Source organism: Leopardus geoffroyi, chromosome A2 (genome assembly GCF_018350155.1).
Source record: "Leopardus geoffroyi isolate Oge1 chromosome A2, O.geoffroyi_Oge1_pat1.0, whole genome shotgun sequence".
In the NCBI taxonomy this organism is placed as follows: domain Eukaryota; kingdom Metazoa; phylum Chordata; class Mammalia; order Carnivora; family Felidae; genus Leopardus; species Leopardus geoffroyi.
The window spans coordinates 81,720,792-81,737,679 of NC_059331.1; the positions used below are offsets into that span (position 1 = coordinate 81,720,792).

At 41.8% G+C, this 16,888-nt stretch overlaps 1 protein-coding gene across 5 annotated transcripts in view; it reads left to right on the plus strand.

Moving 5' to 3' along the window:
* Positions 1-16,888, plus strand: part of NAPEPLD (N-acyl phosphatidylethanolamine phospholipase D) — a 46,622-nt gene that overhangs the window by 6,361 nt on the left and 23,373 nt on the right. For 4 of the 5 annotated variants that reach the window (XM_045494552.1, XM_045494553.1, XM_045494557.1 and 1 more), the window contains exon 2: positions 15,582-15,888. In XM_045494552.1, the coding sequence (XP_045350508.1) occupies positions 15,582-15,888 (307 nt within the window). Of the gene's footprint in view, positions 1-6,255; positions 6,306-15,581; positions 15,889-16,888 lie in introns of those variants that run through there. The other variant, XM_045494555.1, reaches the window with a different exon arrangement.

The window sequence follows — 16,888 nt, forward strand, 5'->3', positions numbered from 1 at the left end:
GTAATTAGGCAATTAAACTCTGGTTCTTCATTTATTCATTCAATAAATATTGGGCACTCCTTATGTGTAGGCTACTTTGGGTTACAATAGGCAATGTGAATCACCACTGACTGTGTTTCCTTTTCTTTTGGTTTGGCCTCCTGGGAGCACAGAGTCAAATTTGTGACCCAGCTGGACTGAATACAACTCTGTGACCTATCAACCTTTGTCCTTAGCATTGTGGTCTTCCCTGTCCTCGTGCTGTGTGGTCATCTTGGGGATTATGCGCCCCCCCCCCCCCCCCCCGCAACTTGTAGTGTGGGACAGGGAGGAAGAGTAGGCTTTATTGTTGGCAGTTGCTAGGCCAGCATAAATTCAGGGGTGTCAGAAAGTCCCTTTGGTCCTTCTTAGATGCCTGTCCTACCTCTATGCCAATGACTAATTCAAAGCAGCAGTTCTTAACCCTGCCTATATTGGAATCACACACAGAGTTTTTAAAAACTATCTGGGGAACTCCCACCTGACATTTTGATTCAGTAGCTTCAAGTATCGTTTAAATTTTTTTTAAATGTTTATTTATATTTAAGAGAGAGAGCACAAGTGGGGGAGGGGCAGAGAGAGAGGGAGACAGAATCCGAAGCAGGCTCCAGGCTCCAAGCTGTCAGCACAGAGCCCAACGTGGGGCTCAAATTCATGAGCTGTGAGATCATGACCAGAGCCAAAGTCGGATGGCCAGCTGACTGAGCCACCTAGGTGCCCCAACTCAGGTATAGTTTAACAGCCTTCATAGGTAATTCTGATGTGTAGCCAGCCTTAAGAATCCCAGGGTGAAGGCTTTGTACTCAGGTGGCTTGGAAATACTTAGGTAACAACGTGGGACTCCTCTCTATCGTTATACTGGGGATCACATCCTTTCTTAATAACCTGTTTTGACCACCAGAAGGGGACGTGGCAGAGCACTGAGATTAGTCATCACTTGGGTAAGAGATACAAGACGCTGAATTGCTTTGGGGGACATTTAGCCAAAGTTGGCCATGCTTGCTTATTTTACGGGTTCCTATGGTGGGAAGTCCTTTGAGCCAAAGAATTCTTGTAAATGGGGCTCAAGCTCTGGGGAAGGTGCTGATTGTAGATGTGGCCACTGTTAGTATTATGAGTTTGCGCATTTTTCTCCCTGGGGGCAGGAAAGAGAGATAAGGAGGGTGAGGGTGGAGAGGATTATTATTTTCAGAGCTAGGACACTATTCAAGGTTTATGAAAAGTCTGGTAAATCCAGAGAGTTGCTGAGGCCATAAGGGGCTATGGGATTGCATAGGAATCCTTTGGAGAACCATGGTTTCATTTTTGTTCTGAGTTGTATGAATTCCAGGAAGACCGGGACTTATTTTTACTCAAATATAAGAACAAAAACACATTCCAGAGTTTCATTTCAGTTTATTCATGCCATTACTCTCTGCTGTCATATCTTATAAGTGCAGAAATTTAAAAATCGAATACGTATTCCACTAAAGTGCTTAGAATATAATAAGATAGTGGCTTACCGTTATTGAGGGCTTATTGTGTGCCAGACACTAGGCTACGGTTTATGTACATTTTGTCCAGTATCACAGTGGATGGGCACCAGACAAGGAAACTGTAAGACTCAGAGATGACAAACTAGGAAGTATTTATTTTAAAATGTTTTAAATTTTTTATGTTCCTTTTCCTAGTAATGTGGTTTTTCCTGGTTACTGATGCACGTATATTTAATTTAAAACATTTTTTTTAATGTTTATTTTTGAGAGAGCGAGAGAGACAGAGCATGAGCGGAGGAGGGGCAGAGAGAGAGGGAGACACAGAATCCAAAGCAGGCTCCAGGCTCTGAGCTGTCAGCACAGAGCCCGACGCGGGGCTCGAACCCACGAGCTGTGAGATCATGACTGAGCCGAAGTTGGATGCTTAACCGACTGAGCCACCCAGGCACCCCAAGTATATTTTAATTATATCCATTTTTTATGTGCTTTTATAATTTACTACCTACTTACTAGTATTCTGAAAATATACTGGGTTGAACTTACAGAATTTCAAAGTTCCTTTGAACTTGATTCTGTTAGTTGACCTCTTGGGGATGTCATAGGATGCCACTGTGAACCTGATGTTATACTGTCAGGAGATGGGGCTGAACAGGGTCTGACCTCAGTAGTGCCCTGGGCCTTGCCTCCTTGTAAAAACCCCCACTAGTGGTTTGGTTTTTGTCATTAACCTTTTTATCTGCGTCTTTGGCATCCCTGATCCTGGGGTCACAGAACTTCCTGTGTGAACCACGTGGCGTATAGGGAAAAGTATTCCTTACCAGTTGAATTTGGGCCAGTTCTTATGGAAATGCCTTATACTAAAAACTACAGTTTTTGGTATTCATAGCTGACACTTCTGTAAACCTGTTTCTCCAAAATCTATATGGTTGCTTATGATGTTTTTTACCCCCTAAAGGATTCTGAATGCTTGGAGGTCAGAGGATTGTATTGTCCACCATACCTGGAAAGCTAGAATTTAGACATAGTAGACATTCACACCATGTTTGGTAAATGACTCTAAGAATGATTTAAGTATATAGGCCCTTACAAATTATATCTGAAATCTTATTATAAGGTTGGAAATCTAATGGCTGTTTGATTATCAGATTTGTTGTGAAATCTCTCCTGAAAGATTTTAAGCTCTAAATAATTTGGTCTGCTTGATAAACCCATGAAACTACACTTTCTCCAAGGAGCTAACCTTGCTGTTCTCAGATGAAAAATGCTGTGCTTATTCCTTGTTGACCCAGCCTGGGAAGGTGGCTGCATCTGAGCTAACTTTAGAGGGGAACCTCCTACCAGGGAGGAGAACTTGGGAGGGGCACGTGGCTTGGGAGTAGCCACGCTAGAGGGGACAGCTCTTTTGTGGCTTTGAGCAGGCTCTCTGGTGCAGCCACCGGCTGTTAGAATCAGGGAGGTGGAAGGGGCCTTACAGGTGTGGCCCAGGCCTCTCATTTTACAGATGGAGAAAGTGAATCTCAATGATAGTGACTTTTTAAGTGTTAAAGAATTCAGGGGTGCCTGGGTGGCTCGGCCAGTTAAACGTCTGACTGTTGATCTTGGCTCAGGTCATGATCTGGTTCGTGAGTTTGAGCCCTGAGTTGGGGCTCCTCTCTGGTGTCATGGAGCCTGCTTGGGATTTTCTCTCTCCTTCTCTCTGCTCCTCCTCCTCTCTGCTCCTCCTCTGCTCTCTCTCACTTGCTCTCTCAGAATAAATAAACTTTAAAAAAGAAAAAATAAATGTTACGCAATTCAGTGCAGTCTCGACTTACTATGGTTTGACTTTTGGTTTTTCAACTTGATGTGATGCAAAAGCCATACATATTCAGTAGAAACCACACTTTGAATTTTGAACTGTTCCAAGGTAATGTTCATGGTATGATCCTGGCAGTACCCAGGCTCCCAGTCAGGCCTATGATCACAAGGGTGGACAGTCGACACACTTAGAGCCATTCTGTCCCCACACGACCATTCTGTTTTCAGTTTAAGTAGTCAATAAATACATGAGCTGTTCAGCCCTTTATTCCAAAACCGGCTTTGTGTTACATGATGTAGCCCAGCTGTGGACTAAGTGTTCTGAGCACATGCAAGGTAGGCCTGTGATGTTGGGTAGGTTAGGTGTGTTGGATGCATTTTTGATCTGAGTTAGTTCCAGCTTCAGGATGGGTTTATTGGGATTCACCCTGTTGTAAGTCAAGAAAGCTCAGTACCGTAAAAGCTGGAACCAGAACTGAAGTCAGAAGTAAAAGAGAGTGCTTTCCCCCTCAGTCCCCTTCCTTTCTATCCAGGAGCTATGAAGACCAGTTTCTCCATTCCTGTTCTTTATGGGTTATACTTTAAAAAACAAAAAGCTTTCTTTTTGCATAATTGATGGAGAGAGAGACAGGAGAGAGAGAGGCCACATTTGAAAGAATATTTTTGTTCAAATCTTGGCTTAAGGAACAGTAAATGAGCACTTAAGGTCATATAACAGATTTAGGATATACTTCTTAGTTTCTTAACCATCAAGTTAGTCTTTCCTCCCCACCAGCCCCAACCTTTTCAATTAAGTAATTATATCATATAGGTGTTACTGGCTATAACAGATGACTGCACTTATTTGCGTTGTTTTTAAGAAATTGAGGTGAGGAGCGCCTGGGTGGCGCAGTCGGTTAAGCGTCCGACTTCAGCCAGGTCACGATCTCGCGGTCCGTGAGTTCGAGCCCCGCGTTGGGCTCTGGGCTGATGGCTCAGAGCCTGGAGCCTGTTTCTGATTCTGTGTCTCCCTCTCTCTCTGCCCCTCCCCCGTTCATGCTCTGTCTCTCTCTGTCCCAAAAATAAAATAAAACGTTGAAAAAAAAAAAAAAAGAAATTGAGGTGATAACCGTGTCGTTTCATTAAATATACCTCTTTATGCATGCTTTCTCAATTTGCCATAACATGCTGTTTTAGTATGATTATCCTAAGGATTCCAGTTGTATTACTGTAGGTGGTATTTTAATTTTTTTTTAATGTTTATTTATTTTTGAAGGAGAGACAGACAGAGTGTGAGCAGGGGAGGGGGGGAGAGAGAGAAGACAGAATCTGAAGCAGGCTCCAGGCTCTGAGCTGTCTGCACAGAGCCCGACACGGGGCTCTAACTCAACAGCTGTGAGATCATGACCTGAGACGAAGTCAGACTCCCAACTGACTGAGCCACCCAGGCGCCCCTGTAGGTGGTATTTTAAAATGGGCTTATAGTCTTGGGGTGCCCGGGTGGCTCAGTCTGTTAAGCGTCCGACTTCAGCTCAGGTCATGCTCTCATGGCTCGAGCCCTGCATCAGACTCTATGCTGTCAGCGTGGAGCCTGCTTGGGATCCTCTGTCCCCCTTTATCTCTGCCCCTCCCCCCCCCCACACTCTCTGTCTCTCTTGCTCTCTCTCTCTCTCACAAAAATAAACGTTAAAAAAAATAAAATGGGCTTTGGTCTTAAGCTGCCTTGTTTATTGTTTCTAATTCTCACCTTGTTTATTGTTTCTAATTCTAATCAAAGCTTTGCTTTCTAATACATTTTTTTAAGTTTATTTTGAGAGAGAGCATGTGAGCGAGTGTCTTTTTCTCTTTTTAAAATATTTATTTATTAGAGGGGTGCCTGGGTGCTTCTGTTGGTTAAGCGTCCCACTCTTTATTTGGCTCAGGTCATGATCTCACAGTTCATGGGATTGAGCCCTGCGTTGGGCTTCGTGCTGAAATCGTGGAGCCTACTTGGGGTTCTCTCTCTCCCTCACTCTCTCTCAAAATAAATAAACATTAAAAAACCGTTTGCTTTCTTATTTACATATTGGAAAACATTTCTTGTAGAGGAGGCACCTATAGTGTGCATATTTTAGTGACTTAAAATCTTTTAATAGCTTGTGAAATGACTTTTAGTTCAGTATTTTGAATTGTCTCAAATAGCAAAGATTTTCAGAGCCTTTGGTGTTCTGTGATCAAGAACATTTGTTGTCCTTGACTGGTTTTGAAGGGAGAACATGTTCTCTACTTTGTACCCCAGAGAGTCAGGTGTGTTCCACACTCATTCGTCTCAAAATTGTTTGTTCTGAGTCTCGGTGCTTTTGTTAAGGTAGAATTTCTTCGTGAATTACTTGTGTCAAATGACAAAAATAACACAGTTTCATAACAAATTCAATGTCTTTATTTTTGGGAAGAAAAAATCCATGGATCTGGGGAGTACAGTGCTTCAGGAGTCGTGGAGCACTCTTTCTGAGACATTTTTTGCAGTAGTCCATTTTATAGGGCACAGAAGAGGTGATGTGGAAACAGTGAGTGATTGGGAAGGAGGTCGGGATTTTCTTACAAGGCTAGCAGGTCCTGTTTTTAGGGTAAGGTAAGCTAGCTAAGCTGAGTTGGAGGATTGTGGCTGATGTGTGTTAGGATTCCCTGATGGGTTTCCTGTAAGTGCAGGCTGACTTGAGTTTAGATTTGTGGGCCTGGCCACCTGGGCAGCCTCCATTCTGTGGATCCTGATGTGTGAATTAACTTTATCATTTGTTGAAGTATTGAAGTAACTTTTCTGTCTATAATCAGATGAACACTTTATAAGACAGATTTGAAGTTTTTTTTTTTTAAACACAATACTTTGATTATTATAAAGGGTAAGGAAACTTAGACTTTTTATAAAAATACTTTTTTTTTTTTTTTAAGGTAGTTTCCATGCCCAGCATAGAGCCCGTCTGGGGGCTTGAACGCGCAACCCTGAGATCAAGACCTGAGCTGAGATCAAGGGTTGGATGCCTAACTGACTTAACCATCCAGGTGCCCCCCAAATACTTTTTTTTTAACATAAAGTTTTTTTTTTTTTTAATTTTTTTTTTTTTCAACATTTATTTATTTTTGGGACAGAGAGAGAGCATGAACGGGGGAGGGGCAGAGAGAGAGGGAGACACAGAATCGGAAACAGGCTCCAGGCTCCGAGCCATCAGCCCAGAGCCCGACGCGGGGCTCGAACTCACGGACCGCGAGATCGTGACCTGGCTGAAGTCGGACGCCCAACCGACTGCGCCACCCAGGCGCCCCTAACATAAAGTTTTTAAGGAAAGAAAAATTTTAGGACTCTTTTTAAATCTATCTAGAATTCTGAAGTGTTATTTTTCATTTTGAAAAACAACTCAATTGGATCAAAAGTTTCTAGTTATCACATGATTTATTTTTCTACTGAACGTAACAATTTGTATTTGGATAGTGGTTGGAGATACTGCTCCATGACGTCATTGCTTCTCATTACTGTCCTTCAAGGGGATATTTAGGAGTTCTCTTTAATAGGTGCTGAAGCCCACGTTTAGAGAGGTTAGGTTACTTTACCTGTGCTAATATCTCTGTAGTTAGTGGTAAAACTGGAGTCCTTTTACACTCCCAACTAATGTTCTTTTCACTTGTGTGAAGGTAAACTATTTGGTGTGATATATAGATTTATCCTATATATACATCTATCTAAATGGACACATGTATGCACATACATATTCTGTTATTAAAAGTTGTCATAACTTGTTTTAGTGTGCTCCCAGGTATTGTATATTAAGTTATTTGCTTTGCTTTCTTAGCTTTTTAGTGAAACTGGTTAAGTCAACAAAGTGAGTAAAAGAAAGTCCTAGAAAACAAACAATGTGGTAATTTCTTTGTTAATGTATGTGGTGCACATACCTCCCACAGAACATTCTCCCTTTCATTAGCCAGTGTACTCTCACTCTTGGACATATCTATCCTCCCACCAGACTCCGATAGGCATGTGGGGGTTAATACCAGTCTCAAGGGAAGCCTGTATTGCATGTGAAGGATGGAAACAGTTTAATTTAATCTATGGAAGCCCTTTGCAGACATTTCAGTGAATTTAAATAGTTTCATTAGCTATGTTATCTAGCATTGCACTAAAAGGACCCTTTTCTTCACTATAGATAGGACCACAGATAGAAAATTGTGAATTTCCTGTTATTTTTAGATATCTGAAAATACAGTTCTGAATGTTTTCCAGATTTAATGTCAGCATCTTTGTTGGTATGTAATGGATAGTCACTCAATTAGTATTTATTAAATGTCACCTTTAGGAATAATGATTTGCAATGTCATGATTTAGGAGTATGTTGAAATCCCAAACGTACATTGTGCTAATGTAATTTTTTTCTTCAGTTTTTAAAATGATAATGCATTCACTTCTAGGCAGCTGGCAAATCTTAAATGTCAAAGAAAGAAAGGGTAAAACATTTGCTTTTGAAATAGAGAGTTCTTGTTTTTTGAAAGCGTTTTACCCATGTGTGCAGTTATTGAAATAAAATATTTGTACTTGGCACACTTGTCTTCACCAAATGTCACAGTTCAGATCTCTCTTTGGTTAGAGACATTGGGGTAAGTTCCTCTCCTGTTAAGTAGGCACTTAATCTTCAGAGAAATGTGGAGAATGTAGTTGATAATTACTAGATAGAATTTATGTTGTCCTTTTTGTAACACATTATTCTTTACTATGAAGCCGTGGAGGCCTCTTTTTTTTTTTTTTAATATTTATTTTTGAGAGAGAGTAAGGACAGAGTACGAGTGGGGCAGGGACAGAAAGAGGTTGACCCCAGAATCTGAAGTAGGCTCCAGGCTCTGAGCTGTCCACACAGAGCCTGACATGGGGCTTGAACTCATGCACTGCAAGATCGTGACCTTGAAAGATCGTGACCTTGAGCCGAAGTCGGATGCTCAACCGACTAGCCACCCAGGCTCCCCACAAATTGTTCTTTAAAGAAGAGCATTTATATTAAAAAAAATTTTTTTTAACGTTTATTTATTTTCGGGACAGAGAGAGACAGAGCACAAACGGGGGAGGGGCAGAGAGAGAGGGAGACACAGAATCGGAAACAGGCTCCAGGCTCTGAGCCGTCAGCCCAGAGCCCGACGCGGGGCTCGAACTCACGGACTGCGAGATCGTGACCTGAGCTGAAGTCGGACGCTCAACCGACTGAGCCACCCAGGCGCCCCAAAGAGCATTTATATTTTATATTAGTTGTCATAGGGCTTTGTTTAAATTTGCTTCTGGATTCTAGCTTTTTAGTCCAAATTTAGCTATTGGTCACAAAGTTAGCTGTTCACAGAGGAAAGGAGGGTCCACAAATTAATTGTGTTTCTGATTGTATTTAATTACCAAGGTTAATGTTTTTGCTCCTCTTCCAGAATGTATATTTCCATATAAAAACTGGTGTATTTCATCAATGTGAAGACAGACATTTTATGCACATTTGAACACCACTGATAGCAGGTTATATCATGATGTGTGACATTATAATTGATATTGTTACTTTCTTAGTGGCACATAAAATAACAGTGTACCTTACCATTCATTCATGGTGCCTAAAATTGGATGAAAATTAGCATAATGTAAATAATGCTGATGATGTAAACTTCACCCAGTTTTGAACTCATGAGTTCACACATCTCCTTTCACTTACTGTTGGCCAGAGATCAAGGCTGAATTTTTACTTACATTGTTAAATTTGGAGAGAGATCTATAACCAGAAATAATGAGGAGATTTGCTATGTTTAATTAAGGAAACTCCAGCCTGGATATGTTAAGGGGTTTGTCTGAGTTTGCAAAGCTGAGGGCTAGTGACTGGCAGGGCCATACGTAGAACCTGCTCATCTTCAGTCCTAGTTTTCCCATCATTTTGTCTTTGGTGTTTAGAGATGACCGTTGTGAGATTGTCACCATCCACTACATAGTGACCAGAAGACAGATTTGATGAGGAGCCTTCTCACGTGACCCAGCTCTCAGGCAGGCTCCATACATCTCCACTGGCCGAGGCTCACTTTGTCACTGGGGCACCTGTTGATAGACCTTGTCACTTTGCATGTTCACTGAATGGACTGCCAGTACTTTTCCTCCAGATGAACAAGTCCAGATTGTGATGGTTCAGGTTGCCACGTCCTGGTTTTTTCTTATCGTTTCACACTCACAGTGCATAGTGTGAAATGGGACAACATAGCACCAACATTTTGTGTTGCTTGAACACTTTCACGGTAGTACATAATCCTGGGGATATATCTGAGTACTCAGTATTTTAAAAATCATGCTCAAAGGCCCTGTGATAGCAATAGGTGGCCCGAGGTAGGAACATGATGCTTTTGAGAAAGATTGAGGCTTGTGTTTGAAGTAGGGGAGAGTGTGGGCAGGGCTAGAAACACCTTCATAGACCATCTTCCCGACCTTTGCCCTCATTCTGAGAACCAAGGCAATCTTCTGGAGGTTTTTCCTGTTTTGTTCGTTTTATCAGATTTGCTATTAAAAATATCATTTCTGAAGACTGGATTTTGTGTGCGTTGGGGTGAAGGGCGTGTTGAGAGAGGATGGCTTTTTGCTAGAAAACTATTAACAGAATTGATTGGGGTGAGAGCCTGAGTGGATGGGAGGAAAGAAAATGGGGACACATGAAAAGACAACTTTGAGAAAATTTGTTGTTCAGGTTTAAGCAGATCAGTGAACCCATTTTTCACTTTCATTTTACTCCCGGCTCCCTGAAAACCTCTCTGTTCTCTTACCTGCACTTTTATCACCCCCAAAGCAACCTGGGTCCCAGGGTCATCATTTCCATTTGGTGTCCGTGAGCACTTCTGCTTGGATTCTTTCCTGTTGTCTCAAACCCTTTCGCAAGCTCACTGGGTCATAATTCCACCTTCTCTTCTGTACTCCAAACACTAGCTTTCCCCTAATTCCTTTACTCAGTTATTGGTGCTGTCGTTTCTGGATCCTGCCCCCCCCCCTCTTTTTTTTTTTTTTTTTTTTTTTTTTTACCTATCCCCCACCCTGCCTTACAAATGGTCTGAAGTTCAGGACCATTCAGAGACTCAGGTCTTTCTGATTCATCCTCTTATCTCTTGGATTTATTTGGTTCTTTCTCTTCTCACTGTCACTGCCTTCTCATCTTTTGAGTGGGCTGCTCTCTACCTCTTGGTGTTTCAGTTAGAAATGGGGATTATCCTACCTATCTTGAAATTTTGCCAGGAGCATTAATTTAAATGAAATGTGCCAAACATGTAACAGCGTGCTTTGCTACTACTGGTTTTTCTGGGCTGCCCATTCCTACTCACAAGTTTATCTACCTGGCTCCAGTGTTTAGCCACAGCCTTTTGTTTTTATCCTGCTGTGGGTTATCTCCTTTTTAAGCTCCTTCAATTTTCTTTTTCCTTCTTTTTTTTTTTTTTTAATTTTAGTTTATTTATTTTGAGAGAGCAAGCAGGGTAGAGGGAGAGAGAGAGGGGAGAGAGAGAATCCCAAGCAGCCTCCACACTGTTAGCTCAGAGCCTGACGTGGGCTCAGTCCCACAAATCTGAGATCATGATCTGAGCCGAAATCAAGAGTCAGATGCTTAACTGACTGAGCCACCCAGACGCCGCCCCTCCTTCAGTTTTTCTTCATTGCCTACAGTGTAGCCAGACCTCCTTAACGTCTCAGGCCAGGCCCCAGATCTTTTTTTTTTTTTTTCCCAATATATGAAACTTATTGTCAAATTGGTTTCCATACAACACCCAGTGCTCATCCCAAAAGGTGCCCTCCTCAATACCCATCCCCCACCCTCCCCTCCCTCCCACCCCCCATCAACCCTCAATTTGTTCTCAGTTTTGAAGAGTCTCTTATGCTTTGGCTCTCTCCCACTCTAACCTCTTTTTTTTTTTTTTTTTCCCTTCCCCTCCCCCATGGGTTTCTGTTAAGTTTCTCAGGATCCACATAAGAGGGAAACCATATGGTATCTGTCTTTCTCTGTATGGCTTATTTCACTTAGCATCACACTCTCCAGTTCCATCCACGTTGCTACAAAGGGCCATATTTCGTTCTTTCTCATTGCCATGTAGTACTCCATTGTGTATATAAACCACAATTTCTTTATCCATTCATCAGTGGATGGACATTTAGGCTCTTTCCATAATTTGGCTGTTGTTGAGAGTGCTGCTATAAACATTGGGGTACAAGTGCCCCTATGCATCATTACTCCTGTATCCCTTGGGTAAATTCCTAGCAATGCTATTGCTGGGTCATAGGGTAGGTCTATTTTTAATTTTCTGAGGAACCTCCACACTGTTTTCCAGAGCGACTGCACCCAGTTTGCATTCCCACCAACAGTGCAAGAGGGTTCCCATTTCTCCACATCCTCTCCAGCATCTATAGTCTCCTGATTTGTTCATTTTGGCCACTCTGACTGGTGTGAGGTGATATCTGAGTGTGGTTTTGATTTGTATTTCCCTGATGAGGAGCAACGTTGAGCATCTTTTCATGTGCCTGTTGGCCATCTGGATGTCTTCTTTAGAGAAGTGTCTATTCATGTTTTCTGCCCATTTCTTCACTGGGTTATTTGTTTTTCGGGTGTGGAGTTTGGTGAGCTCTTTATAGATTTTGGATACTAGCCCTTTGTCCAATAAGTCATTTGCAAATATCTTTTCCCATTCCGTTGGTTGCCTTTTAGTTTTGTTGGTTGTTTCCTTTGCTGTGCAGAAGCTTTTTATCTTCATAAGGTCCCAGTAGTTCATTTTTGCTTTTAATTCCGTTGCCTTTGGGGATGTGTCGAGTAAGAAATTGCTACGGCTGAGGTCAGAGAGGTCTTTTCCTGCTTTCTCCTCTAGGGTTTTGATGGTTTCCTGTCTCCCATTCAGGTCCTTTATCCATTTTGAGTTTATTTTTGTGAATGGTGTGAGAAAGTGGTCTAGTTTCAACCTTCTGCATGTTGCTGTCCAGTTCTCCCAGCACCATTTGTTAAAGAGACTGTCTTTTTTCCATTGGATGGTCTTTCCTGCTTTGTCAAAGATGAGTTGGCCATACGTTTGTGGGTCTAGTTCTGGGGTTTCTATTCTATTCCATTGATCTATGTGTCTGTTTTTGTGCCAATACCATGCTGTCTTGATGATTACAGCTTTGTAGTAGAGGCTAAAGTCTGGGATTATGATGCCTCCTACTTTGGTCTTCTTCTTCAAAATTACTTTGGCTATTCGGGGGGCCAGGCCCAGATCTAATCCCATCCTTCACACCTTTACTGTTGGCTCTCACAAGCCTCCCTTACTTCTTACATCCACATTGGATGGCTGGATGTTGTCCCAAAACCCCGTTTTGGCTTTGCTTTTGTGGTTTTTGAGTCAGAGGGCCCATTTCTCCTTTCTCCTTATCCTCTAATTGTTTAAAACAATGAGCCAAAATGGGCACTTGGGTGGCTAAGTCAGTTAAGCTTCTGACTTTGGCTCAGGTCATGATCTGAGCTCGTGAGTTTGAGCCCCGTGTCGGGCTCTGTGCTGACAGCTCAGAGCCTGGAGCCTGCTTCAGATTCTGTGTCTCACTCTCTCTCTCTGCCCCTCCCCCACTCATGCTCTGTCGCTGTCTCTCAAAAATAAATAAACATTAAAAATAAAACATTGGGCCAAAAATTTATTACATAGTTGGTAGCAATATTATGTATGTATTTATATGTACATGTATATATACACGTATGTGTAAATGTGTTTATATAAATATGCACATATCTCACAAGCCGATTTTCATCACAAAGGGCAGGTGGCATCAGGTCAGCTCTGCCATCTCTTAGACATACTACTCTGTTGGGGAAATAAAAGTCTCCCAACTTGGTGTGTTTGCGTCTGTTAAATGTACTGGAGTTCAAATGGACTGTATTTGCCCTAGTGCTTTGTAAAGTCCTGGGCCTGAACTTAATTATGACCCAGGTAGAGCACTTCTTTGAGAAGAACTGAGATAACTCACCCAGATTCTTTGCTTTCAGATGGAATTTAAGGAATTTAGGTATATGGCCAGTTAGCAGGATTAGGGAAAAAAGAATTATCATTTGGTGGGTGGCAGTCCCTTTATGTACATTATGTCATTTGATCCTTTGAACCCCCATGAGATAAGTAGGTATTTTACAGGCGAGAATATTGAGGACTAGAGAGAGGTGGGTGGTTGCCCCAGATATAAAGCTTGTTAGGCTCTCCTAGCAGTCGGGCTCTGCAGCAGACAGCGGGTGGCTGAGCAACCAACCGTGTGTGCTTCAGCTTTTGTCAGCCCTGGTTTCTTTTCTTAACACCCATTATTGTCCAGGCCAGAGACTATTTTACTGTAGATGGTTTGGGAAAAAGTTTTAGTTCAGCATACGTGTTCATCCTAGTGTTTATGTTCTTTCCCTTTCTCTCCTGGATGGTATTTCTGTGTAAACATCATTGTGGCCATAAAAATATTTGGCTTTCTGTTGTGCTTATTTTCTCAGGGGTTATGAAGTGTATTATGTGTATGCAGTACATTTAAACTAGACAGAAAGCAAATGTTTGTTTAGTGGAATAGGAAAGAAATGAAATTCATGGCATATATGTGCATATTCTTTTTTTTTTTTTAAGTTTATTTATTTTGAGAGAAAGAGTGTGTGAGTGGGGGAGGAGCAGAGAGGGAGAGAGGGAGGGAGGGAGGGAGAGGGAATCCCAAACAGGCTCCACACTGTCAGTGCAGAGCCCAACATGGGGCTCGAACTCATGAACTGTGAGATCATAACCTGAGCCAAAATCGAGAGTTGGAAGCTTAACTGACTGAGCCACCCAGCTGCCCCAATAAATGCTTATTCTTTAAAAAAAATTTTTTTATGTTTATTTTGAGAGAGAGAACAAGTGAGCAGAGGGAGGGGCAGAGAGAGATGGAGAGAGGGAGGATCACAAGCAGGCTCCACACGTCAATGCCCAGCCTCACGCGGGGCTCAAACTCATGTGAGGTCATGAGCTCAGCTGAAATCAAGAGCCGGATGCTTAACCGACTGAGCCACTCAGGCGCCCCTGAATGCATATTCTTAATATATTATCACTTCTATGTATCTGGAGTCCTATATAGATCAAAATCAAGGATTTCGCTTCCTTGAGTCTGGGGGCAGTGGTGGTGGTAGTGGGAATAAGGTCAGCTGCAACAGCTAGCATTTGTAGAGCTGTTACCATGTATGTATATGTGTTACATTTGTTATATACATGTTACATGCATGTTTCTAAGGGCTTCCCTTGTATTAGCTTTTTAAAACCTCTCCATAAACCTGAGAGGTGGTGGTATTATCTCCATTTTATAAATGAGGAAATCAAAGCACAGAGAGGGTAGGAAACTTACCTAAGGTCACACAGCTAGGATACATACTACACTGTCTTGGCAGTTCTCAATCTGAGTTAATTCAAATTTGTATTGTTAACCACTTAAATACATGACTGAAATGTTTCTCCATTACTATTATTGTTTCCTTTCCTGCGGCTTGAACTCAGTGTGCTTTTTTAGGGGCATTGGTAATTATTTTCAAAGTAAAATTATTTTTTTAAGATTTTTTTTAAGATTATTTTCAAAGTAGGGGCGCCTGGGTGGCGCAGTCGGTTAAGCATCCGACTTCAGCCAGGTCACGATCTCGCGGTCCGTGAGTTCGAGCCCCGCGTTGGGCTCTGGGCTGATGGCTCAGAGCCTGGACCCTGTTTCCGATTCTGTGTCTCCCTCTCTCTCTGCCCCTCCCCCTTCATGCTCTGTCTCTCTCTGTCCCAAAAATAAATAAACGTTGAAAAAAAAAATTAAAAAAAAAAAAAAGATTATTTTCAAAGTAAAAATGACCAGGCCTAGCGGAGTTCTATATAAATCATTGGAATTACTGAGTTATACTCAAGGCACTAAGCAGTCCTTCTCACTATGTATTATTAACAATAGTATTTTTAAAATTCAGGTATGAAAATGTTACACATTCAGGAAGGTGCTTTAATTCTGTAAGATATTGAAATGGAAAAATTTGTGTGTTTAAATGCTGGCTGGTGGAGTACTGCTTTCAGTTACAGTAGATATGGAATATCTAAGTGGTTTGGCAAGAAAAGATAAAGCAAACATTTTTTCCTATTTAGCAAGCAGTAATTCTGGATTCAGAAGTGGTATTTTGCAGGAAGAAAGTTTGCGTTGACAGAGACAGAATGTTCTTGTAAGTTTGAGAAAATTTTTATTAGCTAAGAAATACTGTGGATGCTGTGTAATGAGTCTTAATGCCTTTATGTTAAAGTCAGTATTCCCTCCCCCCCCCCTTTTTTGTTTTTTAGCTCTGAAAAGGACATGGATGAAAATGAAAGCAACCAATCTCTGATGACAAGCAGCCAGTATCCTAAAGAAGCAGTAAGAAAACGCCAAAATTCAGCACGGAGTTCTGTAGGAAGTGATTCTTCTAGGTTTTCCAGGAAAAGTTTCAAATTGGATTACAGACTAGAAGAAGATGTAACTAAATCAAAGAAAGGAAAGGATGGCAGATTTGTCAACCCTTGGCCAACTTGGAAAAATCTCTCTATTCCAAATGTTCTTAGATGGCTGATAATGGAGAAAGATCACAGCAGTGTTCCGTGTTCCAAAGAGGTAGCGTTTGGTTTTTCTGGGGGGCTGCATATTTTGGGGGGCTCTTATTATCACTTGATTTTGCTGTGAATTGTATCATGACACTCAAGTTAGTTAATTGAGCTCCTTTTATATGATAAGGCATAGGGCTAAGTTCTGAGAAGAAAAAGTGAATAAGGTGTCCTCAAGTTCATAACTTAGCAACAAAGTAGGTATATGAATAACCACTCTGCTCTGGTGGCAATTGGGGTAGGAATAGAGTGCTTTAGAAGTACAGGATGAATGGATAAATAAGATGTGATATACATACATAACACATACAGTCAGTGGAATACTACTCAGCAGTGGAAAAGAATGAAATCTTGCCATTTGCAACAACGTGGATGGAACTGGAGGGTATTATGCGAAGTGAAATAAGTCAGTCAGAGAAAGACAGGTATCATATGTGCTCACTCATGTGGAATTTGAGAAACTTAACAGAAGACCATGGGAGAAGGGAAGAAAAAAAATAGTTACAAACTGAGAGGGAGGCAAACCATAAGAGATTCTTAAATACAAAGAACAAACTGAGGGTTGATGGGGGAGGGAAGGGGGGAATGGGCATTGAGGAGGGCACTTGTTGGGATGAGCACTGGGTGTTGTATGTAAGCGATAAGTCAAGGGAATCTACTCCCAAAGCCAAGAGCACACTGTATACTCTGTATGTTAGCCAACTTGACAATTAAAAAAGGACAGGAAAGGAAGCGGTGGATCCGAGCTGGTAGGGCTGGAGATGGCTTCTCAGAGGAGGCAATTTGATATTTGAGCCGGGCCTAAAAAGATAAAAAGTATTTTGGCAGTGGTTTTCAGGTGGATGATGGCATGAACAAGGTCATGGAGGTGAGAATGTGCATGGCATGTCCCATCAAGTAGTAACCTGATGTGTGTTTGCCCAGAGTGCTTGGCTTTTCGTCCTTGGACACGGCTGCTAAAACTGTGAAAGGAATCTTCGGATAACCTTTCCAGACCTTAAACAATTGGC